The sequence below is a fragment of the Nymphaea colorata genome, chromosome 1 (genome assembly GCF_008831285.2).
Source record: "Nymphaea colorata isolate Beijing-Zhang1983 chromosome 1, ASM883128v2, whole genome shotgun sequence".
In the NCBI taxonomy this organism is placed as follows: domain Eukaryota; kingdom Viridiplantae; phylum Streptophyta; class Magnoliopsida; order Nymphaeales; family Nymphaeaceae; genus Nymphaea; species Nymphaea colorata.
In genome coordinates, this window is record NC_045138.2 from 259,290 (window position 1) to 286,029 (window position 26,740).

Here is a 26,740-nt window from a genome sequence, read left to right on the forward strand (position 1 = left end):
TGAAAACCAGTTAGGTCTTTAACCAGTACGCAGTTTATTTAACTGGTCAGACATCAAGCTAAACCCTAATGCCCAAAACAGTAACTTACTTATAATTAGGGGTGAACAACTAGTCGAGCTACTCGAAGTCGACTCATTAAAGCTCGGCTCGTGAATGAGTTCGAGCCGAGTCATTTGCTTAACGAGTCGAGCTCGAGTTCATGAGTTGAGTTGTCCAAGTAATCGAGTTGAGTTTGAGCTCAATAAGTAACTGCCAAGTCAAGTTCAAACCTTAGTTGAGTTTGTCGAGCCTTGATCAAGTGGATATATTCAAACGAGTTTACGAATTTGTCGAGCCTTAATCGACTTGAGCTCAAACTCAACGCGTAAAGATGAATATCAATTCTACTCAAACAAGTTTGCCGAGCCTTAACCGAGTTGAACTCATGTTCAACACGTAACGATGAATATCAATTCTATTCAAACAAGTTTGTCGAGCTTTAATCAAGTCGAACTCGAGCTCAACACGTAACTATCGAGTCAAGCTGCTTCCATCGAGCTATTCTTGATCTCGAACTAAGTCAAGCTCAAGGTTTCATTAGCCGAGCCAAGCTCAAGTTGACTAAACTCGGGCTTGACTCGGCTTGTGTTCACCTCTACCTATAATTTTGTTTCACGTTTGTTCTCACATTAAGGGTCCGTTTGAATGCACGTAACTTTCTAATCAAGCTGAAACTGTAGTTCAAATTTAGTGAAAAGTTGCAGCAAGAAAAATGCAGAACTTTAGTGCCCGGATTTTTTGACGCCAGTATAGAACTTTAGTACCAGAATTAATGTTCCACCTGTTTAAATGGAACTTACTGTTTAAATGTAACAAAAGTTCTATGAATTCAAACAAATGACATAAATGAATTGTGAAACAAAAGTTTCACTGAAAAAGGTACCAGGTATTAAATACCCAATAGTTTTAATCTCGGGTATTTACTTCTCTGTATTCAAACGGCCCCTGAGAAAACTTTTGAGCTGAAGGCATTCTGGTCAAAAACTAACAATATCTGAAAAACTAAGCATTTTTGGAGAGAGGTACATGATCAAGAAGCGACAATATTGTAATTTTCAATTTGTTTGAGGGCTAAAGTAAACCTTCCATTTCCACCAACCTGGTATATATATATATATATATGAGAGAGAGAGAAAAAAAAGAAAAAAGAAAAATGCTTAATCTTAAAACATTTGAATCTGGCCTTTTCTGCCACCAATGTACCTTTTTTTTTCAGAACTTAAAGAAAAATCAATTAAATGTCTAATAATGCAGATTCTTTTTCCCTTCTCAGAAATTGGCAAAAATCTAAAGATCCCCCATACTAGAAGGGGGGGAAATGTTTTCTTTCTTAAAATGCAACATATCTAGGCCTCACGCCACCATTTTCTATATATTTCCTTCAACACAAAAATCAGAGTTAATATTGATAATTCTTGATAATTCATAAAAGAAAAGATTAGATATCTGAGGAAAAAGATTACCTCCAAGAGCTGAAAAATCCCACAAGCCGCTAGTTGCACATGGTTCCCTAGCACAAAACCCTAATTAAGCAAACACCAAATCTAGCGGCACTATAATCTTTATGTTGCACGCGCGCAGGCAACATACACACACACACATAAGAAAACACCAAATTTGAGGGCACCGTTTTCTTCATATTGCATGCACGTGCACAACACAAGCATACACATGAAGGCAAATGTAACACAAAATTCGAAGGCAGCATTTTCTTTGTATACCTTGCATGCACGCAGGCAATACACACACACACACAAACAAAGGCATATATGTATATATACATAAGGGAACACCACCATTTTCCTTATGTTGCATACATGTAGTGAACACACACAGAGACTCATATATATTGAGAAAAGGCCAATGTTGACGGAATCAAATCATTTACGTTGCATGCACACAGGCAACACACACACACACACACACACACAGAGGCAGAGGAACATATATCAGAAACGGCCAGGTTTCATGGCGGGTATAAGAAAAAACTTGGCTATAGAACTTGAAGAGAGATCCGTAGATAGGATCATCTGGAGGTGGCAGAGAAGAGAACCATGAAGGGCGAGCAGGCTGTGGTCATTGTGGGTGCTGGACCAGCGGGGCTGGCAGTCTCTGCCTGCCTGACCAGGCTCTCCATTTCCAACCTCATCCTAGAGAGAGAAACCTGCTCCGTCTCCCTCTGGAGGAACCGCGCCTACGACAGGCTCTGCCTGCACCTGGGCAAGATCTTCTGCCAGCTCCCCCACATGCCATATCCCGAGCCCACGCCCACCTTCCCCTCCAAGGCCCAGTTCATATCCTACGTCGACGACTACATGGCCCGGTTCGGGCTGCAGCCCAGCTACGGCCGCTGGGTCCGACGGGCTGCGTATGACGCGACCGCCGGAACTTGGCGCCTGGAGGTGAGCAACAACCAGTCCGGGGAGGCCGAGGAGTACACTGCAAGGTTCCTCGTTGTCGCCACCGGGGAGAACGGGGAGGGGTTCGTGCCGGAGATTGGCGGGCTGGATGGGTTTCCGGGTGATGTGCTGCATTCTAGCGAGTATAAGTCCGGCGGGGCTTACTGGGGTAGAGAGGTTTTGGTTGTGGGCTGTGGGAATTCCGGCATGGAGATTGCCTTCGACCTCTGTGAGCATGGGGCCCGGACGTCCGTCGTCGTCCGGAATCCGGTAAAACATCCGGCCGTCTGCCGTGTTTTTTTTTTTTTTCTTTTTTTTCCTTCTCTTCCTTCGTTTTTTCCATTTCATGCAGTGCTTACCTTTGGTCATGCACCACGTTCATGATTTTCTACCATTTTCATGGCTTCCCTCGCCCTTTCTTTCTCATTTCGCCTGTTTTGCGTGTGCGCATGCTACTCTAGCAACGCATTTTCACTACTTTTCTTGTTTTTCATAAAACAAGCAAAAGTTTTTGTCACTATGACACCCGTCATGTCTTCCATGATGTCTTATGTTCAAACGGTTTTCCATTCTCTCTCACCCTTATATATATATATATATATATATATATATATATATATATATATATATATATATATATATATATATATATAATTTTTATCCGAGAGAGAGAGAGAGAGAGAGAGAGATTTCTTTCACATGATTCATGATTGTGATGCAAATTACATATGATCCCTTCCTACCTCAGTTCGGAGCCTTTCTTCCTTTGAACTTATATTTTTTATTGTTTTTAGGTTCATAAGATTAAATTAATTTACCTTTTTGTGAAAAGATAATAGAAACTCAAACATTTGAAATTTGTATCATTTTAAAATTTTAATTTCCAAGCTTCCTAGCATTTTCAATTTTTCATATATATCTATATATATATATATATATATATATATATATATATATATATATATATATATATATATATATATATATATATATATATATATATATATATATATATATATATATATATATATATATATATATATATATATATATATATATATATATATATATACAGGATAATGCAGATTATATATGTTAATTCCTTCCCGCATCAATTATGAACTTTTCTTCGTTTTAACTTCTGTTTTTAAGTTCTTTACGTTCCTTAAACAATGTAATAATAATTTGGAATTCATAGTTTTATAAAAGAAAAATCAACACAATACTCAAGATTTCACAAAATTCTATTATTTTATATATTCAATTTTTTTCTGAGTTTCCAAACATCTTTCCGAGTTTTTTTTTATAAAGCAAACTTCCAAATTAAATCAATATTCTCAAAAAACTTTGGCTGAAAAAAAAACGTGGTCTCAGTCGAATTTGTGACAAAGGTTTCAACATTGTAAAAGTCTCAAAAATACTTTTTTTTTTTTTTTGAAAAATCTCTAAAACCCCATCCACCCCCATCTGTTTTTTTTACTATGCATACCTGGTGCGTCCACCACTTTGATGCACACAACTCACTCTCTCATGGTAAGAGTTTTCTACCTCTAAAATTTATTTTCAATTTGGTTTCTCATATACTCTTACTTTTTTGCAGGTTCATGTCCTCACAAAGGAGATCGTGTACATGGGCATGCAGCTCCTCAACTGCCTTCCAGTCTCATCCGTCGATCCCTTGGCTATTGCTCTTGGCAAGAACATGTTTGGGAACTTGGAGAAGTATGGGATCTCTGAGCCCCAAGAGGGACCCTTCTTCCTCAAGGCCGCCACCGGTCGGTCGCCGGTACTCGACGTCGGCACCATTGACAAGATCAAATCCGGAGAGATCAAGGTCTTCTTTCTTGCCCCTCACCTTAAAATATCTTATACAAGTTCAGAAAATCCAACCCAGATAAGTACAATAGAAGGTGTTTGATAAGAAGAACATTATGTTTTTGGAACACATGCTTCAGGTGCATTGTGTGTTCTTGTTTCATAAATGTTAGATAGATCTAAGCATGCCATATAATGTTTCGAGACATATTTTGTAATAAAATGGCATGGCCATAAGAAGTAATACTCATAAAAAATCAAGGGACTCTGCTCTGTAATGTAAAATGTTTAGATTTGGGTCCAGACCAACCAGTGGTATGATACAGGGACGGAGCCAAAGCAGGGTCTGCATGGGCCCTAACCTCATCTTAAAAGAAAAATTACATGTAACTTTTAGAAAATTTCACTAGTTCTATATAAAAAATTCGAAAAATGATATATCGGCCCTAGTCAAAATTTTAAAACTTTAATTTGGCCCTTCTCATGAAAAATTTCTGGATTTGTGAAGCTATACTTATGTTTGGGCCTAGTTCCACAAAAGTCCCTCGAATTTAAGGCGTGCATGAACACAAGCAGTGAAAAATTTTTCATGTCACAGGTGCGGCATAGTATCAAACACATAAGAGGCGACAATGTGGAGTTTGAAGATGGAAAAGTTCACCAGTTTGACGCAATAGTGTTTGCAACTGGATACAAGAGCACTGTCAGGACATGGCTCCAGGTACCTTACAATCTCATTACTCCAGTGCAAGATGTCTGATAATGGATATTGATTGCGATCCAAAGCTAGCTTGGCTCTGTCCTAGGTCCAAATAGTCAAGGAGTTCAATAGGGATGCCAACATATCCAATTTGGATTGGATATCCAACCAACCATTCCGAGAAAACCGATATGAAAAAAGATTGAATATTGATTAAGAAATTGGATTGGATTTGGATATACATAAATATCCAATGGATTGAGGTTCAGATTCATTGTAATTTAGAATTAAATCAATATCTTATATTAATGCTCTTACATTTTGAAAATCAGCCAATTTTGGTTCAAAATTTAGATTCAGATTCAGATGTCAATATAAAAATTGGATTCGAACCAGATTCTTACGAAATCAGATTTTGGACTCCGATTCAAATAATATTTTTTTTTCGTTCATTTTAGAATCTGAATATGTAAATACCTGGAAAAGAAAAGATAAAGTTAATGGTATAACTGATTCAAACCTGATCCGCTGATATCCATACAGCTCAAACCTAGCACTGGTATATGAACAGACTAACCAGCTAGGGCAGGTCCAAACTAATCCACCTCAAGATTGAATTCAGTCCGAGTCGTTTATGTAAGCTACTAAATGGATGAATCCAGTCCGGCTAGTTTATGAAGCTACTAATGGATCCAGCAGTGTAACGACTAGATTTGATCCAATTGACCCAGACTAAAACATATGCAGTTGCATGAACTACTGTAGTTGGTGGCTCCGGTGTTCACGGTTCTGATTCGGGTTGGATTTGGCCAGCTTTACTAATTCATTTCGGACCTCAATTTCGAAAACTGAAATCTGATCTGACTAGCATAAGATCCAACATCTATATTTATATAGGAGACAGATCCAGAGATGGGTATATATGAAGCAATGTATGGATCCGATCACTGATCGGATTCAAATTTTTCCCAGATCCTACAAAAAGATTCGGAGTCAAGTCAGTAAACCATTGATACCCTGCCCTTAGGATGAATGGATCTTACCGTGAATTTGGATCACACAAATCAAATCAAGCCCATTTGTAACCCTAACTAACTATATATAATCCCTCATAGATTTAGAATACGACTATAAACACTTTGGACTTGGTTTTGGTCGAATTGTCGCCCACTTCAAGCCCCTCTCCCTTTTCCCTGTCCTTGAGGTTCAAGGCTACTTCAGGACATAAACGAGTAGCACTCACAAAAATCGAACTAATGACGGTACTTTCACTAGCCTACCAATCCAACCAGCTACACTACGCGCACTTGTAGCACATACTGCAAGTTGGTCTTTCAATTTTTCATCCAATTATCCTACTAATGACGTTCGGATTCGGGTTTGGTAAGAGGTCAAGCAAGCGCCAGAGCCGTCTGCATCCGAGATCCAGATAATATGGGATATAGAGACATTGATAAAATTGTCTTGTTTCTTGTGGTGTGGCATGCAGGAGGGTGATGGATTATTCAACAAAGACGGATTTCCTGAAGCCGGGTATCCTGATCACTGGAAGGGAAAGAACGGGCTCTACTGTGCTGGCTTCTCAAGGAGAGGGCTCTTCGGCATATCAGAGGATGCTCGGAAGATTGCCGATGATATAAGCAATCATCTGTTGAATAGGCATAAATAATAGCATTACATCATATCTAAAGTCATATATACTGTTAAACTGGTTCCCTTGTTATGATTGGCAATGTCATATAATATGCGAGCCCATAGTAAGCAGAGTAACGTATGTGTGTGTGTGTGCGGGCACATACAATTCGAGCTAGTCATATAAATTGACCAAAGGTGTGGATGGTAAATGTTTATCGTCTGTCAGGTGAGATTGAATGAATTAATTTTTTTAAGATGAGCAAGAGATTAACAACCCATTGCCGGAAAAAGATGCTCAAAGGTTCCTCCATTTCTCCTATTAATTTTTTTAATATGAGCAAGATATTAACAACCCATTGACGGAAAAAGATTTTCAAAGGTTCCTCCGTTTCTCCTACCTCCAAGATCCTGAAAAAAAGTGAGAGAGAGAAAAATTATTGGTGTTTTGAATTTATAGCATGCTCAAAGCCTCAAACTGCTTATCTTTTTTTTTATATATATATATGTTTTACTCATCAGATGAAGTGTAGTTCGGACATAATATAAATTCAAACATTCATATTTATTCCATCAAATCTGGTGTGAAAAATTATCAACACATTTCTTTATATATATATATATATATATATAGATGGCCGACTGTGTGTGTATAGTAGTTGACGTTTACAGAACTCAGCGATGGAAAAGAAGGGCATATATGACGACACTCGATTGAACCTTTTCATCAGATTCATGAGGTTAGACAACAGGTTCCCATTAGCTAGCAATTAAGAGCTCATTTTATTTGTGCAGCAGCAGTACTTGGATGGCACCATGAGGCTTGTTAAGAGCCATATTTATACGATTATTTGACAAGATAAGGCAACGCTGACATAGTAAATCATTTTTATTAGAAAAAAAAAAACAGGAGAACAAGGCATTAAAGTCAAACATTGTCAAAATGACATTCTTCTTATATAGTTTCCTGTGCCGTGTACCACATGTGAATGGATTATTGTTCGTGATCCAGTAAAAAAAAACAAAAAATTGAAACATATTATTGTTCATGTTCAAATCCAAATATGAATTTGAATCCGAAAGATCCAAATTTGAGTTTAAAAACATATTTTTTTAATTTAATCGAGCCGGGTCTGGATTTCAGGTGTCAAATCGATGCCTAGGCTTAGTATAACCTAGCTGGTTGGTTTAAAATTTTAAACTACAAATAGTTAATGTGCGGCACTTTAGTTGACCGTATATGCCCCAGAGCAGAAGGAAAGAGAAAAGATTTTCAAGTCTTTGAAGTATCTTGCCCACAACAATTCTCAGTGCCAACTTAATTAATAAAATATGTGGTTCATTCTCAGTGCCAACTTAATTAATAAAATATGTGGTTCATTTTTGTCACAATTTTTACATAATATATTTTATTTCTTATGGTGAGCTTTTCTTTTCAAATTTCTCAACTGCTAACAAAGAAGTAAACTTAGGCAGGCTGGAACATTCTTCTAGACTTTATTGGGTGGATGGTAGCATAGAAAATTCTTATTTGGTGGGGGCCTTGTTTAGGGATGTGAAGATGATAGATAGACCCGTTACCAGATCCAACTACTAATTGGATAGTGACTGATAGAAGACGGGTTCGGACTAGGGCTTAGAGACAAACTTAAAATTCCATCATACATTTGACAAATCACCTCATATTTACATTCACAAATCTAATTGATTTTTTTATTCCGGACCATAAATCTTAAAAAGTAAGTGGTTTCGAGAATTATAAATCTGATTATACAAAATAGTTGGTGCCGATTATATATATATATATATATAGCCTTTGAGAATCACCAACATTGTTTAATCGATTAAAAGAAAACATTGACAAAAATGTGATGAATATTTTTGACATAGTTCGCACATTTAGTCATGAACAATTATGAGGCCAAGTATTAAACGCGCGCCTTTTGTCTTCTAGCTTTAAGTTTAGTAAAGGATTTTTTTGTTTGGAGGATCATTTTCTGGTAAAAATTCAAAAATAATACTCATGTTTCCGACTTTTGGCAAGAAGCCTCACTTTTGTCTATGACCGAAAAAGAATGGTTTCATGTTAAATCATCTTATGAAGAAAAGATGTGAAGCTTTGGATACTTTCACTTATTTTTTCAACTTGAAAACTGGGTAGGAAAAGAAATGCTTCAATGTGGTTTAACCCAAATTTGGCCTGTATTCTACAAAAACTGCCAACAGCAAGCCCTTATTTGGCAGTTGTGTGAAAGATGAAGCATCTATAAGAAAATGAAAAAAAAAAAGTGGAAATGGAGTCAAATGCAAACAAAGGAAGCCCTTTGATCCCTTTTTCAAATAATTCTCAACCTGAGCCGCTTTCAGTAATTCGTATTCAAAGGGAAGTTTATTGAGAAAATAGTGATGTGTTAGTTGGATTTAATAGAGGAGACCTTTCTCAAACCGTGTGCTTGACTTCGCAATAATGGGAACTACACCTTTGGACTGGTTCAAAATTCTGCGTTAGTCGGACCCACGTTTTCTGGATCTGGATCCTGGGTCTCTCATGGCCACATATGCGTGGTGGATTCAAGATCAAGAACATATTTGTCAAATCCAGCTCATTTAGACTTAACACACAGTTGATTTCCAATTTGGGTGCTATAATTTGAAATTATGCTCCAATCCGATACGGTAAACCAGATCCAACCTGATTTGAGCCAGATCCAGAGCCTTGTGGTGTATCCCTATAAAGATATCGAATTTGGTAGGGACGAAAAATCAATACAGATACAATTACGAGTTATTCGAAAGCAGAGACGCTTTGAGAATGTCTTATGAATATGCTTCAAATTTGAAATAGATTCATGAGACATTAGTTTGCGATTCAAAAGACAATGCCAAACAAACTCTTGAGAATCCAATTGTTTATCAGATCCGATTATATTAATTTGGGTCAATTGTATATGGGACCCAAACACAATCCATCAACATCTTTTTAGAGAGATAGAAGGAGAGAGAGAGTGTGTGTGTGAGAGATTTGAAGAAGGTTCAGAAGAGCTACATTCTCTTCCTAAAAATCTGCAACTCAATGATTGATGTGCTGTAAGGTTAATGGCACAAACTTTGAAGCCTTCTTTCTTTCTCTCTCAAGATCCAAACAGAACTGAATTTGATTTAATACTGCAAAAAAGAAGAAGCTATGTATATTTGGTGCATCCCCAAAATGAAAAAAAAGACAATATATTCATCAAACATGGAACTGCTCTAATTGAACAGCACTGTCCTTGAGAGGAACATACTCCCCAAGATACACCTCCAAGTGATCAGACAGGCAGGACTTGTCAATGTTCTCATGGTGGTAGGACTTGCAGACAAAGTAGACCACCGTCTGGATCACCAGCCCCAACAAGATCCACATGCAGAGAACCACCACCAGGGCGAGCCCGGACGCCACCGCCGCGCCCACCCCGCCGCTCCACTCCCGGCGAACGACCAGCTTCCCGAACAGAAACTGGATTCCGGCGTACAACAACGAAAGCTGGATGAACACGGCGACGGCGACGGCCAGCTTCCCCTTGATCAGGTCCTTGCTCTTCTCCATCGCCGACAGGCCGTACCGGTCCTCGAGCACCGAGATGACGCTCGCCAAGTGCCAAATTACGCTTATGTAGACGAGGCCGACGAAGAACAGTATTGTCACCATGATCATCACTATCAAGCTCGCTATCCCATATCCGAGGATGATGAATATCATCACGATTATCAGTATGGATATGAAATTGTACCCCAGAATAATGGCAAACATCCACAGAAACGTCACCATAAGTCGCTTCCAGACCTTGGGTACGACTGACATGATCCTCCTGTAAGTCATGTCCTTGCCGGAATATATGCAGGCGATTGCGTACACGACGGCAGATGTCGATAGGAGAGAGAAGATGAGCACCATGACCAGGTAGGCGGCCTTGAAGAGGAGGAAGGTGGTCCATTCAGAGGAGAGGTTCTTGAGGATCTGGTCGTGGGCGGCGCCGGCGGCGGGTTGGTCGTCGAGGGCCTCCTCGTTGCGGTCGATCTTGGCGAATATGGCGTCGGAGATCTGGACGTGGGCGAGGAAGATGAAGGAGAGGGGGAGGACGAGGGTGAGGGCGATCTTGGTGAAGAGCTTCCTCCGTAAATTGATGATCTTGAAGGCTTCATGGTAGATGCCAAAGAAACCCAAGAATTGGAGTTCCTCTGGTTCTCTGTCCATCTCCACCACCAGAGTCTCTCTCTCAACTCTCAAGTCTCCCTTTCGAAGGAGATGGAGATGACTTTCCTTCTTGTTGATTTTCTATCTCCCGGGAAAGGATGCGGTATGATATAGGAAGCGTATTGAAAATGAGGTACGAGAGTAGCCACGGTTGTCCACTGATTAACAAAACTGCCATCGAGATCGGAACTACTTTGAGGTTAACGATGAAGACAATTACCGGGCAAAAAAATTTATTGCAAAAATTTCAAAGAAAATTTCAGTACCATTAATTCTTTAAATTTTGAGCAGCAAGAGTCTTTGTTTCTCTAAGTTTTAGTTTTATTTTTTATTTTTTTTAGCAAAGGAAAGTAGTGGGGAGTTCGGATCTTTTGATAGAGGCCACTAGAGTCACTGCATTAGGTATGATGTGGGTGTTTCACTTAATTTTTAAGTAATCACAGAGTCATTTTTTATTTTTATTTTTTTTTTCCCTAGAATTTGCGAGTTTACATGAATGTCACAAAAACGTGTATAAGTATTCTATGCTGAGGAATTTCTCATATACATGTAGAGAATAAAATGGAAAAATCTCCGTAAATTTTTTAAAAATTTAAAACACTTAATATATCTTGAAAATTATAAAAAATACGAAAAAACGCAAAAAAAACGTGTATAATATGCATATAATAAGCGTTTTTTTCACTTTTTTTTATTTTTTGGCATTTTTTTTAAAAAGGCACATTTTGTAGACTGACTATGTTTTTGCGCATTATTCAAGACGACGAGTTTTTTATGACAGTGACCCATACTAAATGCATGGGTCCTAAATCATCTGGTTTTGACCCGAACCATGGTGAAGAACCAATAATAAATGGTTGGGGACAGAATGAGATGAGTAAGATTTATGGGTCGCAATTTTGGATAAATAAGCTAGTAAGAAACGGGATGTCTCTTCTCAGTGAACTTAATATGGTGAAGATGCAGATTTGACAACCTTTTAGTTAAGAAGAGTTTAGAGCAATGTGGATATGGATTTGTATCAGATTGAGCTTTAACCAATGCATTCTATTTTGGTTTAGCAGATTTTTCCTCTTACCATATGCTGGGTTGGAGCAAATTCGATGTCCTAATTTGAAACCGTACTGGGTTTATAATCAATCGGATCAGGTGCGGTGGCCTCCGAGATCCTAAAGTGGGAATCTATGTCCGTTCTCAAATCAGATCCAAAATTTATATCCAATTTGAAACATTTAGGCCCTAAACTCAGATTCGTTTCGAGTCTTTTGTTGGATTTACTTGTGGAATCTCATCGGATCCACATAACACATTCGTTTCGAGAGAGAAAGGGAACGATGAAAACAGGTCGGATTCAGATTAGGGCAAATTTTATTGGATTGGACCTAACCAGTTTTTATGGAATTGGGTTTAGATTCAAACTCCCATCCAGACTTCAATTTTCAAAATTGAATTCAGATGTGATCCGCATAAGATCCAAAAAGTCACAAATAATCAGGTTGGATCTTTATCGGATCCCGGCCGAATGTTGGACTCGGATCTAGATTTCACTGTGAAAACGCGTACATATCCAAATCCGAATATAATTAGCAAATACGATTTACCTCATGCTAAAAATCCAGACCCATGAGGGAGGGAGAGAGAGAGAGACATTGACCATCTCTGTAATATGAAGAGAAACTCAGGGCACTTGCATTGAGGGAAGCTTCCATGGTGGTCTATAACTATAAGACGTCGCCGTGTGAGCTGGGTTGCCCAACTCAGTCAAAGTCAACGAGCCTCGGCTTGGAGACTACGGAAAGCGGCCGGACTCTCTCTCCTAACCGCAATTACCGAAGCGTACTGAAGACAAATAGAAAAGGCCAGATATGTCCTCGTGTCTGGTAAAAAGGAAACTGCGTTTTTATGTCACCAGCTTCCAATATTGAACTTCTTATCTTCCTTCCACTGATGCCCCATTCGGTTGCAACATCGAAAGCCTTTCTTCGTTCTTAAGCGATGTCCCTATCTTATGATGACGGGGGTAAAATTGTCAAGTCAATTACGTCGTGTTTGTAACGCTCGATTTCAGTAACTGCGACACTTTATCAAAAGACAAAGTGTCGCAGATTTCACCTTCTCTGTTTCGCTTGTTGAGCTCAATGATGCGTAGTGTAATTGGGCGGGTAGGTTGGCACACTTTGGTCAGGTCTTCGGTTCAATTCTCAAAAGCATTCCATTTTAGGTTGAAGGGTGCCATTGAAAAATAAGTGGACCGGACTTGAGTGTACACCTAATAATCATGGTATGATTTGTGGTTTATCATATTTTGTGGCTTGTGAAAACAATTTTTGTGTCTGTGGAGAAATGAATTCAATTTTATTTTGGATCTTGGATTTAAATGTCAAGTATTTTGCATAAACGAGAATGAGATATGGTAAGTTTGGATTTAAATCAGATTCTTTTGTCATAGATCCATTCAGGAATCGGGTCTTCTCTATAGGCGTAGGTTTATCGAGGATTCATAATGATCAAAATCCATTGATAATCCAGATCAATTTGTAACCTTCATCCATCAGGCATATAGCAAATCACCCAAGTGCTCAACTTTTTGTGAGATAAATACCCAAAGAGCATCTATTAACCAAAAAAAAAAATTTTTTTTTTCACATAAAACCATATGATTTTTTGGATATTGTTTAAATTTAGAAGCAGAACAACATATTGAATCTAAAACAGTGAAGGCATTTGATAGCCTTGGATTTGAAATCCGTGAACGTGATGTGACATGGTTTTTGCTTTGTTGATATAGCAAAAAGTTCACAACAAAATCCATGATTCATCAAACTAAGGATCTTAGATCTGAACCCATATCTACGCTGAACATCCTTACTTTACTTATCTACATGAGGGAAATGTTGGATTTAAGATTGGAGCGGGGAAGGTCCAATTTTAAATTTATGATTATCAAATCTCAAATTCAAATCTATCAAATACTCCTTTAGTAATTATGCGCGCTATTTTTTTCTAGAACTAACTAATAGATCTGAGCCTAGATGCAGTTAGATGCACTTTGTCTATATATAGAGCATAGCTACTTCTTAGTTCTGGAAGGCTTAATTTATGAGCAATTTGGCACCAGTAATGATATGTTAGTGTTCCTTGCATTTGCCCTAAATATGAAAGCAGATTGATGAAATGTTGCAGCACAATGTTTCATGAATCTATTCAAAGAACATTTTATTCATATTTTATGAATTTACCTCAATTTTTGAAGTAAATTCATAATAATGAAGTAGTTTGTCATTAAATTTTGAGGCGGCCCCCTGCCTCCGGCCCTGCAGTCTCCTGGCTGTTGTCCCACTGTTCTCACCTAATTCGAGTAGCCGTCTTCCAGGAAAACACCTGCGTGGTCTTCGACTTGGAATCTCGACACCGAAGCTCTAATTATCAAGGCAGAGTTCCTTCTCCTCCTGTTCTGTTTCTCGCATTTCTGATGAGGCGCTCCCTGACTTGGAGCAATCAGGAATCACGATTTTTTTTTTTTTTTTTTTTTCTTTTTGTTCCCACGGATACAAATCTTCCCAATCAATCAAGAATAATATATCATTTATTTTGTTCTGGTGTACATAATAATCTGGATTGATTCATATATTACTCTTTTTTCTATCAAACAAATCAAAATGAAATTTGCCGGCTACTTGTTTCATGGTCTGGAGACGGAAATACTCACATTAATTGCAGCACGGATTCCAGCATTGAATAAATCGCCTCCATTCGTTTCCTTTGCCATCAACAGGTGGCAGTCTATCTGTGTGTGAGTTGCATTAGAGACCTGTTATCACTTCTTACTGTCAAACATTTTTCTTTCTTCCCGACAGAGTAAAGAATGAGGTTTTATTACCTTAAGGCTGATTCCAGTCGTTGTTTTGATTCTCACCATGCCACTTCCGAAAGCAACTAGTGGCTTTTTGCTGCAACTGGCACCATGCAGCATACCACCTTCGGCTTTCAGTATTGCTGGAGGCAGGTAGGCTGAACATGTTAGGTACAGTTTTCTAGCTTAGAGGATAATAATGAATAGCATGCAAAAAATTTCATGAACCTTCAAATAAGAGCACTAAAAGCGCCTATAATAGCCTTCAGTAATGGTATTTGCAGTAGCACCAATCAGTTTTACTTTGCTTACTCTTCCACAGTTTTGGAATGTTTGCCTTATAATTTTTTGTGTCCCTGAAAAGATGGAAGGCATACAGCATATGGATGAAGATTCTGAGAGGAAAATTTCAGGTGTGGCAAATTGGTAAATTGCTAGCGAGTGCTACAACTGGTATTAGTGGCTGTTTCATATAGGCATGTTCTGTGTTATAAGATTTTATAAAAGATACATGGTTTCCTTCTTTTTGTTCTGGTGATATCTACCTAAAGCAAAATAGTTTGATGAAGTAATTTGGTTCAAATCCTTTTTTTGAGTTCTTTTTGTATTAAAAAGTGCATCCCTTGTTGCTTTGTACAGGCAAAACATGATAGTAGTTCTTCAAATATGAATCACTATTATGCTAATGCCTAGGCGAGCCGAGGTAAAAGTGGCAACTTTTTTTTTTTAGTACACAACAGTAACAGTACATATAATTACACAATAGTAACATAACCATTCTAAACTATACATATAACAGGTATTTCACAATACTACGTATTATATAACAGGCTAACAGTATATACATACAATAAGTTGATGCAATACTATATAACAGGTATAACAGACTGTACATAATAGTATATACATAACATGTATTGCAATACATATAGCAGGAATAACAAATTGTATTCAATGCATAGAACAGGTATAATAGCAGGTATTATATATAACAAAACAGACTAACAGTACATAACAGGTATAACAGAAGGTACAGATATTACAATGCATGTAACATGTATAACAGCCTGTTAACCAAACAGGCTAACAGTACATAATGGTATATACATACAAGTTTATAACACTTATAACAAATTGTATTCAATGCATAGAACAGGTATAATAGCAGGTATTATATATAACAAAACAGACTAACAGTACATAACAGGTATAACAGAAGGTACAGATATTACAATACATGTAACACGTATAACAGCATGTTAACCAAACAGGCTAACAGTACATAATAGTATATACATATAAGTTTATAACACTTATAACAAATTAACAATACATATAACTTTATCATACAAGTACGTAACATAACCATACTAATATATACATATAACATGTTTGAGGTATCATAATAATATATAACAGACTAAGTTACTAACAGCATATAACAGCATAATCAACATAACAATACATAAATCTAGTCAATACAAAATAAAATACATAACAATATGTACTCAATTAAGAAACTTTAATTGGAAGGGGAGGTGACTTTTCACTTTCCCATGGACTAAGCGTGTTGGCACCTAGGTGAGCCTAGGCACCAGTTTAGGCACCAATACATATCCTGTCGCCTAAGTGGTGGACTTATGCGATGGGTGTGGACTCACATTTAGTCCATGCCTAGGCGAGTCTTTAACAACATAGCTATTATGTAGGCAAAGTCCTACTGGCATGTGGAATTCAGTAGGCCTCATCACCTACCCGTATCGTTTATCCTTTTCTTGTGTACCATAGTTGAGCAGATCTCAACTTTTGATGGGCAGTCCTAGTTTGAGTATAGAAAATCACTTCTTTCTCTGTAAGTGCAAACATAGAATCACATTAACTGTTCAAAAGATCACATCTCTGAAAGTTGTCTTGCAAATATAGCTTGTACTGGCATTGATTTTGGTTAGGCGACCCTGATGGACCTTGAACTACAGACTGGAACCTACCAGCTTTTCAAGCTGCATGGCAGGGTTGTTCAAACACTAACGCTGCTTTTGTCATATCAAAACTAGGTTTTCTGTGAGCAGGAGCGTCTAGCAGTGGTGTTCTGTCCATTGCGTGGGATTGAAGTGGAAATGAAGGTGTTTGTTGCAGGTAATCCCCCTTTTCACTTCAATACCCCTTTTCTGTGCTAGTGAGGGATGTCGTTCCACAACTGATTTCTATCCCCCTGTCTCAACTCGGTAGCATGATGTTGCTGCTGGGTCTAATGCCTCCATATGGTATTAATTTTTTTTGCTTTATATTGTCATGTCTTGTCTGTTTTATGCATTTCAGTGCCTTTTATGAGAAGCCTTTGCTATGGTTCCATGATGATGAGCATCGACTGTGGCTTAAGGAAGAATACCCAATTTTCCGGCCCACCATTTTATACAACACCACTAGCTGGTCCTCAAAATTTAGTTGAATGAAAGGAGACATTTGCCGAATCTGTAATTAATATTAGTAATGTGTGTAATAGTTGAATTAGTGGGCAGTTTACTTAGTTATGTATATGCTCAAATACTAAACCCAGTTGCCTTCCACTTGGATGGCTGCCAAATGAGTGCCCGTAGAGGTATAGAGAAACTGATGATGATTATGCATTAAGTCATGCTTTTAAAAAATGAAAGTAATTACAGAAGATAATAATCTGTAGTGTTGAAACTGGTGGCTTGCACTTGTTGCCAAATCTGGAGTTAACTCCTTCTGATGCTCTATGTTCTTTGTACTTTCCAGTATGTGTTTTTTGTGTTTTCTGATACATTTACGGCTTGCTTATGTTCCTGAGCATGAATCCGTGTCTTGGCCTTCTTCTACTGGATGGAGGATAAAATGATTCTTAGGTGGTATTTAAATCAGCAACTTATGTGGTCACATTTACTGGGGGAGAAATAGGTTCTTCTGTACTCCTAATACTAGAAAGCATGGGAAACTTATTTTGTTAGTTATATCAAGCCTCAAAACCTAACTTACATTTCAGCCATTCTTTACAAAGAAAAAAGATTAAATGACCTTCAGCTTTGTGGAGATGATAGCATGGTTTGCTTCTTCAGTATGTTCTTTGACTAGTTCAAAATGAACTAGTGCAACAGAAACTTTCATGTTGCAACCAATGTTGTAAAACCCAAGAAGAAATCTGTATTGGTGGAGTGTAAAAAAAATTGCCTGTTAAAAATTTTAATATAAAAAAAATCACAAAAATAAAACCAATAAATAAGCACAAAAATAGAAACAAATAGGAAAAAAATTCTCTATAGAAAACATGAATTGAATAAATGTAACAGAATAACAAGTATATGCTGCCTACAACATGCACACATTCATTAGAAATAATAAAAAAACTACTTAAATTAGTCTCCTTACTTAAATGAGTAGAAAAAATAAATAGCTTTTGTTTGTGCGTAAGTTACTCCTTACTTATTGGGCCGTAAAACATGACATTCTTAATTTTGAAGGGCGGACATAGACTATTATTGGGAAACCCTGAAAGATCCATTTCTTTGCATGATGTCTACCCTAATTTTTATTTTTGTTTAAATGTGTGAGAATGGATTTCATGATGAATAAGAAATTTAAAAACACAAAAGGATTTGTTTTTTGGGCCACCGTTTTGTAGAGGTTTATATATATATCTCTCTCTCTCTATATATATATATATATATATATATATATATATATATATATATATATATATATATATATATATATATATATATATATATATATATATATATATATTTTTTTTTTTTTTTTTTTTTTTTGAGGGGGGGGGGGGGGTGCTGGGTGGGGGAATGGTGGTGTTATAGCCTAAATTACACTTCATATGGTGCACTTACCCTTAAAACTAGTTTTAGACGTGGACTTCATCGTTTTTCTTCACAATTATGTTACTTAGGATTTAGGAATGATGCATCGTACTATATAGTATGTTAAGTAGAACTGTGGTCTCGACTATCACACTTGAGGCATCCATTCTGCACCCAACTGCACTTATAATGTTGCTTTCTGTGCCTTGAATGTGCTCTGTAATTACTCTCTCTTTCTCCTTCCTTTGTTTTCCCAGTCTGTGTCTTTTGTAGTACAGTTTGTTTATCTCAGGGACAATCTCTTATCATCATTTGAGGGTATTTTGATTTTAAAGCAGGTGAAGGTATGTACATACAACCTACATGCAACAACATATTTGCCATGTTCCAGTGGCTGTCCCCTTTTGAATTGCATGTAGCGAATGCTATGCATTCTGTTAGCAATTTGAAATCCTGTTTCAGCGTACTGGAATTACTTGAGATTTTCTTAAGTTGAATTTGACGTATGAAAATAAATTTGGTTTTGTAGGTACTATATTTAAGTTTTAATGAGTTCAAGGGTCTTGCATTTGAGCCTCTTGAAAATTGCAAATTTCTGCAGGTACTTTCGCATAATTCAAGGTGAATTAAACATCTTTCAATCGCATGTTTTGATAGATATTCTAATATGGTGCCTTTCCAAGTATTCCAGAATTATACATCAATCTAAGGGTTAAATGATCAACAATTAACTAAGATGGAGAAGCTGAAATTAAGCCTTTCATCTGATAAGATCTACCTAGAGATTAAAGTGAGTTTCTCTTGCTTGCTCGTTGGAGTAAATTATTATTGTGTTATTGTGTTCTAAGGTTCCTATCTTATCTTTTTGACAGGATTTGCAGGTTGAGTGCCATATTCTGGATTTGATTAGACCCTGTTATCATTCTTTGGAAAATGTATGTTCACATTGTTGCATTTTGTTAATTAAGTTGATCAAATAACTTATAAGTTATAACCAGTTCGTTCCTCAGATTTACTTAGCCTATTGGGCTTCGACTTGGAGTGTCAGTTATGTAGTTTGAGAATGAAATACTTGTTTTTTTTTTGTTCATGGATAAAGTGGGTGTACGAATCAAGCTGAGCAGCTTGTGGGTCTGCTTGTTCTAGATCGTAAAATGATCTCATCATGCTGAATATGGATTATATGTGCTTAGTGTGTCTCAATGCATCAGCCAGTCATTAATAGTTTCTGAATATGTTACATCTGGACTTCATTCGAAGAAACTTCTTGTAGTTTTTTTTGGTAATTAAATGCTTGGCTTGAAGAGAGGATTCAAATTGTTAATGTTGCCCGTGGAGGTGTAATTGTTTATGTCTGGACTTTACACATGCCTTATTCTAAATGTGGAACAGGTTCACGGTAAAATCATTGCATATGCATTCTTGTAGCTGGTTTTCTTCATTGATATATTAGTCTCTTTCATTAATCTCAAGTCCTTCCTCGCCACGCAATTCTTTTGCAACTAATCTCAACGAGTTAGATTGGAAGATTCAAGAAGAAAGTTTAATTTCCTAATAATAAGTTACTTATGATCTTTTCTCATTTGCTGGTATATAATTGTTTGTTTAGGCTTCATAATTGATCACAAATGATTCATGTGAACCTTCGGTGTTGCTGGGATTAGGCAATGGGTGATAGACTGGTGTTGCATGAAAATGTAGTAGTGACTCCACATCTGGGAGCAAGCACTGATGATGCTCAGGTGTTTAGATTCTAAAATAGGTTTTTTTTTTTATTTATCCAATAAGTTTATATTTTGTGCTCAAGTCATTTGAACATACAATTTTCAGGAAAAAGTATCCATTGAAGTAGCAGAAGCTGTTATTGGGCCATTGGAAGGAGAACTCTTTTCCACCATTGTAAATGCTCCAATGGTTCTTCCTGACTCCCTGAGGTTCGTCTTTCACATGCCACCCTGATGCAAACTTTGAAATTGAGCAAGCATCTCAATAACTATCTACGAATCCATTTTCAACAGTAATTATGCATAATGGAAGCATCCAAATGCAGATATGACCTCTGAAAACTGACCAAATCCAAATGTATACATTGCAGTTCATTGTCGGCAACAAATACATCAACTACAAAAAGCCATTTTCTGCACACCATTTCATCAAATACAGATCGACCACAAGACCATATAGTAAGGAGGAAAGGACACCTCTTGATGTTTCCACTTTATACCAGCTAGTATATCCTTTAAATCATCGCAGACCCTCCATTCGAGACCACTCAGATTCAAATTGGCATGATGCATAGTAGAATTTCTTTGTTTTGTATGTTCCAAAAAAGTACAAGCATAAACACCGCCGATTGTAACCCATTTATTTGAAAAACCATTTGAACCACATGAGACAACTTCTTGAATAGGGCTTCTTATTTGGTGTTAAAAAGTTTTGCCACAAATCTCCATATACACTTAACCTAAGCCCATGTAATAAAAATATGATTTATATTTTTTTCCTCATATAGGCCCAAATAACACATGCTTAGAAGGATGATTCCAAATTTTTGGAGTCTTTCATGAGTAAAAAATTTACATTTTGAAGCAAAATTATAACACCAGTTCACTTTAGGAATAGAGCTTTTTGCCAAATAATAATCTTATTGTAAAGAGCTAGGCTAGGGTAGGAGCATTGTCACATATATTGTGTACGAGTATTATACGACGAGGAATTTCTTGAGTATAGTACAACAAAGTTGCATATATCGGGAATGTCTCGAGAAAATCTTAGCAAATTTTTAAAAAATCTAAAACATTTAATAAATCCTGAAAATTATAAAAAATAAAAATTAACAAAAAAAGAAAAAATGAGAAAAATGCATACAATATGTGTTTTTTTTTCACTTTTTCATTTTCTGGTGTTTTTTAAAGATGCCTCTAATTGCTGTTTTATACTACTGATTTATTTCTCCGGTATTCTACGTGTTTTCTTTAATAATACATGTTTTATGTGACAATGGGCAGAAGGAGGGGGGTTGACCTGAGCCATGGCCCCTCCCCCCCCCCCCATATTTTCAAGAAAAAAATTGATACTTACATTTTTGAAAATTTTTAATTTGGCCTATGTAAAAATTTTGAACAATATTGTTTGACCCTTGTATAATTTTTGCAAATACAATTCAGCCATCCTAAAGAATATTGCTGGCTTCGCCCCTGGATCTAGGGTCTTCTGTTTTTCATTTCATATCCATTTCATCTCAAGTTAATGAACAATCAGTAAGAGAAGAAGAATGTAGACTGACATAGAAGGGATGTCAACGGATCGGATTCGGATCGGATACATCTTCAATTATATCCGTTTTTTCGGATATTCATATATTCGGATTCGGATTCGAATTCGAATTCGGACAAAGGAAAGTCATATCCGAATCCGAAATCCGATTTTACAATCCGAATCCGATCCGAATCCGATTTTTATACTTATATCCGAATCCGAATCTGAATTTTGAACCGAATTTTGCCATTTTTCAAGTATTAGATAGAGGATATTTGTCTAAAACTGAATCCAATCCGAATCCGTATCCGAATCCGAATCCGATCGGATGTCATTTATTAAATCCGAATCCGATCCGATTTCTTAATCGGATATTAAATTTTTATCCATATCCGTTTTTTTCGGATCGGATCGGTCGGATATCCGATTCAAATCGGATATATTGACATCTTAGAAGATATATCTCTAGCAAGAAACTCTTGCTTGTGGGTAAGAACTGCCTCAACTGTAGCTTGCAAGTGACTCTGTAATTTCATAAGATCATCTTGCTTGAGTAGCTGTTCTAGAATCCCCTATCCCCAATCCTCATACCAAATTTTCACCTTCTTACCGTTACCCAAACACCGCTATTTTTCCATATTCATGAGAAATGAACTTTACTTTACAATGTTCACAAGCTCCTATTCAAGTGTCTGACCAAAAGAGACCACGATGAGTTGGACATTCTACAATGAAAATTTAACTAGACCGTCAGGGCTTTATTGTAGTTGGTGATGCCAAGAAGGCCAAGACCACCTTCTTGTATCGGAGCAAGCAGACTTCCAACTAAGTGACATTTCCTACTATGATCAGAATCCCAAATAAGAAAGCCCAAAGTGCAGCAAAGACCATCTCACTTTGTAATAAACTTTTGAAATATCTAATTTGAGGACAAAAAATTGTTCTACATACCTTATCCAAGCTGTTGTGCTTCAAGAGCAAGGTGCATGGATGGAATCTATTGGGGAGATCAAATGCCATTGTTCTGGGCCAACAATTGTGCTAAAACAATCTCCATTCTCTCAATCGTCAACTTAACAACTAGTTTATAGATCACATTGCATAATGATATAGGTCAAGCTTTTATATGCATAATGACAAGGAATTAAAAATCAATATCATATGTGTTCCATAGAAATTTCTCACCATTAGAGCCACATTGTTTGCATCTCAAAATTTCTTTTGGTTCACCAATGAAAATTTGTCTTGCAAAGTGGAAAAGGGTCCACCAGCCATCAGTATGAGGCTTAGTTTTTCTCGCGCATTGCTCATTCTTGGTGCATTTCCACATTCATTCAAGCATGATCCTCAATTTAAATGCAGTATGGTGCATGGTTGAGATTTTAAAGTGTTTTAGAAATTTTAAATGTTATAAAGCAAAAAAAGATGTAAGAGTCAATCCTTATAATAAGAAAATTGTTCGTAAGGCACTGGAGAAAAGAGTTCTATAATTTTTTTTTTATAAAATGGAAGGAGATATGTTTTAAAAGAAATAATCTTAATTAGTAAATCATTTGATTTGGAAAAATCATTTAAAGTAAAAAAATTAAGTCAATTTTTGAAAGAAGAATTTTGATAAAATTTTATAAAAATGGTTCAATGCAATGATCATTTCTAAAAAATTAATAGCAATCTTTTGAAACACAAGTTAATCTCAAGGTTTAAGCCCAACTCAGTTACCACATTATTACGTCTCTTATCTTGTTTTGCTTAGGTTTCTTAAAATCTTGTTTTGCTTAGGTTTCTTAAAGGAGTGGTTGTGGGTATCCATGAATCCTATAAATGCAAAGTGAATATGAATATGCATGTTAAATGAAAAGAAAAAGAATTCTCAATGCTTGAAAAGAAAATTAGATAAGTCATCATACCACAACATAGATATGAACAAAGAGTGTAGAGAGAGGAGAGGGGAGAAGAGTGTGGACAAGAACCGGTCCACTTGACATCATAATAGCATCCCTAATATTCAGATCAACACTACTCCTAGAGATGTCAATGGATCAGATTCAGATCGGATATCCATCCGAATCACTTGTAAAAATTCGAATATAGTAAACAATTTAACATCCGATTGAGAAGATCGGATTGAATTCAGATTTAAGAAATAACATCCAATCGGATACAGTTTTATATAAATATCCGATCGGATACTAACTATCTTAACAAGTATATCCAAACCCAAACTATAACCTGATATCCGAATCCGAACCGTGAAATTATATCCGAATCCGAACCTCGAAAAATGATATCTGAAGCAAAAAGTCTAGCCAAACACACTAACTTAACATCATGACAAAAGGAGAACATGAATATTATATGCATGTAATCTAAGTAAGAGCTAATGATTTTCATTGAGTTGCATATAATAATATCCACCATTCAACTTAAAGTATTTAAAACTATATCATATAAAATTAATGAATTAATAATTAATAATACTTGTAATTAAACGTTTTTGTGTAAACAAGCATACTGTTATAGTTAAGATATCAACTAAGCATGATATCTTAAATAATATATTTATTTTAATTAGAAATAATAAAGAAAACTTCAAATTTTCAATCAAGAAATTTTAACAAAATGGGTATTTTTAAAAATATGAAAATTAATCACAAATAAATATATTTAATATGAAAAAACTGTTGAACTCATAAAAAGTTTTATTTATCAAATTATCAATTAATTATTTAATCAATCAAGTAATTATTTTGTATAATCATACAATTTGTCCAAAAGTCTTAGGTGTTTGATATATGACACATAATTCACAAATTTAAAAACAAAAACCTTTAACTAGTAAAACACAACAAATTGTTTGATTTAATAAATTATCTGATATATGATTTGATTAAAAAATCTATACTTTGTAATCATACAATTTGTCCAAAAGTCTTAAGTGTTTGATATATGACACATAATTCACAAATTTAAAAACAAAAACCTTTAACTAGTAAAACACAACAAATTGTTTGATTTAATAAAATATCTTATATATGATTTGATTAAAAAACCTATGCTTTGGCTTTTTTTTTTTTTAAAAAAAACACTGCTAATTAACATCTTTGGAGGCTTGGATTATCTCGCTAGCCAGCCAGTCTTCAGTGGAACAAATGACAAGTTATTTTTAGATGCTTAATGTATTCTTGGACTAGATTATATCATTGACTCATTGGGGCATATGGTTTTCAATTTCGGTTATGGGATGTTTTTCTCAAATACATGATGCTTTGTTAGGCAACATGTGTAGCTATTGTAGAGACAATGTCTTAGGTTTTGCATAGTGGGCCCTTTCTTGAGTTGTGAGAAACAAGAAGTGGTGGAATTTGTTTAGCAATTTAAAAGTTAATTTTGGATGTCAAATTTGAAAGTCTTTAGATCAGAATGGATTTTTTAAATATAAAATTTGAATTCGGATTGAAATCAGATATTGAAATAAAAAGTCGGATTCAGATTATAAAATGAAAATAATTGAGTTTTACTATAGACAAATAAAGATGAAACATATGAATATGTCTCTGCAATTAAGAACTACCTTTGTAATATTTATGATCAATATAAAACTACTCATACATATAGAAGATGCTCTCTATTGGTATTGGTTATATTATTGATGTTGAGAAGAATAGTGATGCATCTATCTTTACTTCTTTAATTGATTTTTTTCTTTTAAAAAGAAGCCTAAAACAAGTGCAATAAATGACTTTTCTGAATAATTATCACAAAATCAACACACAAAATCAATTTAGAGTTGTATTTAGAAAAGTCTATTTATCCAAAAAAACAATTCAATTGACATTTTGACATGGTGGAAGGTCAATGCACCTAAATACCTTGTGCTATTTAGTTATTTCTATATCAACTGTTGTATCATAGTCAACATTTAGTACAGATGGACATATTCTTGATTTATAAAAAAGTAGATTAGGTATAATGACCGTGGAGACTTTGATTTGTGCACAAGATTGGTTGCGAGATCAGACTTAAGGTAATTTACTTATTATTAAAGCTTTTAAGTATATTTTTGTGCTACTTATTTTATTTTTTTGTTAGATGATTCCGATTTGCCTACACCTTTGCTTGAAGAGGAAACACCAATAGCATCTGCATACATTGAACTAAATTATAAATTATGCATTGAAGTATATATCCAAATAAAAAGATCATATCCATTGTGCCAAATGGAGGCACTTTAAGAAAAATGGTGCAAACTTGTACTATATGGTAAAATGTTCTTTTTTATTGAAGTTGTCAAGAATGACTCGTCTAGTTTCTTATTGCATCGACGAACAACAACCAAGTACAATTTTTAAAAATTTAAATTTGCACGCTCTAGAAAATGGTTTGATGATGTAGTGTGTGTGTGTGTGTGTGTATATATATATATATATATATCACACACTTGGTCTCTCTCTCTCTTATTAAGCTTGACAATTATCACCAATCAAGTTTGAGCTAGTGGGATGTTAACATTGGGTTTGATAGTTCATTTGGTGTTTATGATATATTTGTCATCCATAAGTCGGATTTGGATCAGATTTACATATGGCTTAAAGGTCATAAATTGGATTCAGATGGATTTGGATATAACTTAAAGATCGGATTCATATATAACTTAAAAGTTGGATTCGAATCAGATTCATATATAACTTAAACTTCAGATCGGATTCAATGATAACTTAAAAATTAGATTCAGATTAGATTCAGATGTGGATTTTAAAGTCGGATTCAGATAAGACATAAATTTTTATTTGTCCAAATTCGAATCCAAGTCCAAATCAAACTATATGGTTATCCAAAAAATCAGATATGGTAAAAGGAATATATGATCCGAATCCGATCTGTTGACATCCTTAGGCAGAAGCGATGCGACGGAGGCTGCAAAAATGGGCTATGCCTCATCCATTCTTATCAGTGCCTGGTACCCGGCCCGTCCTGACCTG

At 35.9% G+C, this 26,740-nt stretch overlaps 3 protein-coding genes across 9 annotated transcripts; 2 read left to right on the top strand and 1 right to left on the bottom strand.

The window, feature by feature from the left end:
• The first annotated feature begins 2,094 nt into the window (after positions 1 to 2,094).
• Positions 2,095 to 6,623, top strand: LOC116260491 (probable indole-3-pyruvate monooxygenase YUCCA10). Its single transcript, XM_031638877.1, has 4 exons — positions 2,095 to 2,709; positions 4,040 to 4,273; positions 4,853 to 4,975; positions 6,444 to 6,623. The coding sequence occupies exons 1-4, from the start codon at positions 2,095 to 2,097 to the stop codon at positions 6,621 to 6,623; spliced, it is 1,152 nt and encodes a 383-aa protein (XP_031494737.1).
• A 3,108-nt stretch (positions 6,624 to 9,731) lies between these two features.
• LOC116263452 (uncharacterized) lies at positions 9,732 to 10,896 on the bottom strand. Its single transcript, XM_031643226.2, has one exon. The coding sequence runs from the start codon at positions 10,818 to 10,820 to the stop codon at positions 9,819 to 9,821; it is 1,002 nt and encodes a 333-aa protein (XP_031499086.1). The 5' UTR covers positions 10,821 to 10,896; the 3' UTR covers positions 9,732 to 9,818.
• A 3,369-nt stretch (positions 10,897 to 14,265) lies between these two features.
• Positions 14,266 to 20,893, top strand: LOC116252241 (D-3-phosphoglycerate dehydrogenase 2-like). 7 transcript variants are annotated; one of them, XM_050076709.1, is made up of 9 exons: positions 14,266 to 14,826; positions 15,038 to 15,086; positions 16,728 to 16,809; positions 19,033 to 19,104; positions 19,195 to 19,293; positions 19,376 to 19,438; positions 20,168 to 20,245; positions 20,334 to 20,437; positions 20,599 to 20,893. In XM_050076709.1, exons 5-9 carry the CDS (start codon positions 19,240 to 19,242, stop codon positions 20,732 to 20,734), a joined length of 435 nt encoding a protein of 144 aa, XP_049932666.1. In that variant the 5' UTR covers positions 14,266 to 14,826; positions 15,038 to 15,086; positions 16,728 to 16,809; positions 19,033 to 19,104; positions 19,195 to 19,239; the 3' UTR covers positions 20,735 to 20,893. The 7 variants fall into 7 exon arrangements, 6 of the variants coding, with proteins under 6 accessions (XP_049932666.1, XP_049932684.1, XP_049932676.1 ...); XM_050076727.1 differs by lacking the exon at positions 14,266 to 14,826 and adding an exon at positions 18,796 to 18,847 and having other exon boundaries at positions 15,035 to 15,126; XR_007572808.1 differs by lacking the exon at positions 14,266 to 14,826 and having other exon boundaries at positions 15,035 to 15,126; positions 20,113 to 20,245.
• Positions 20,894 to 26,740: the final 5,847 nt, after the last annotated feature.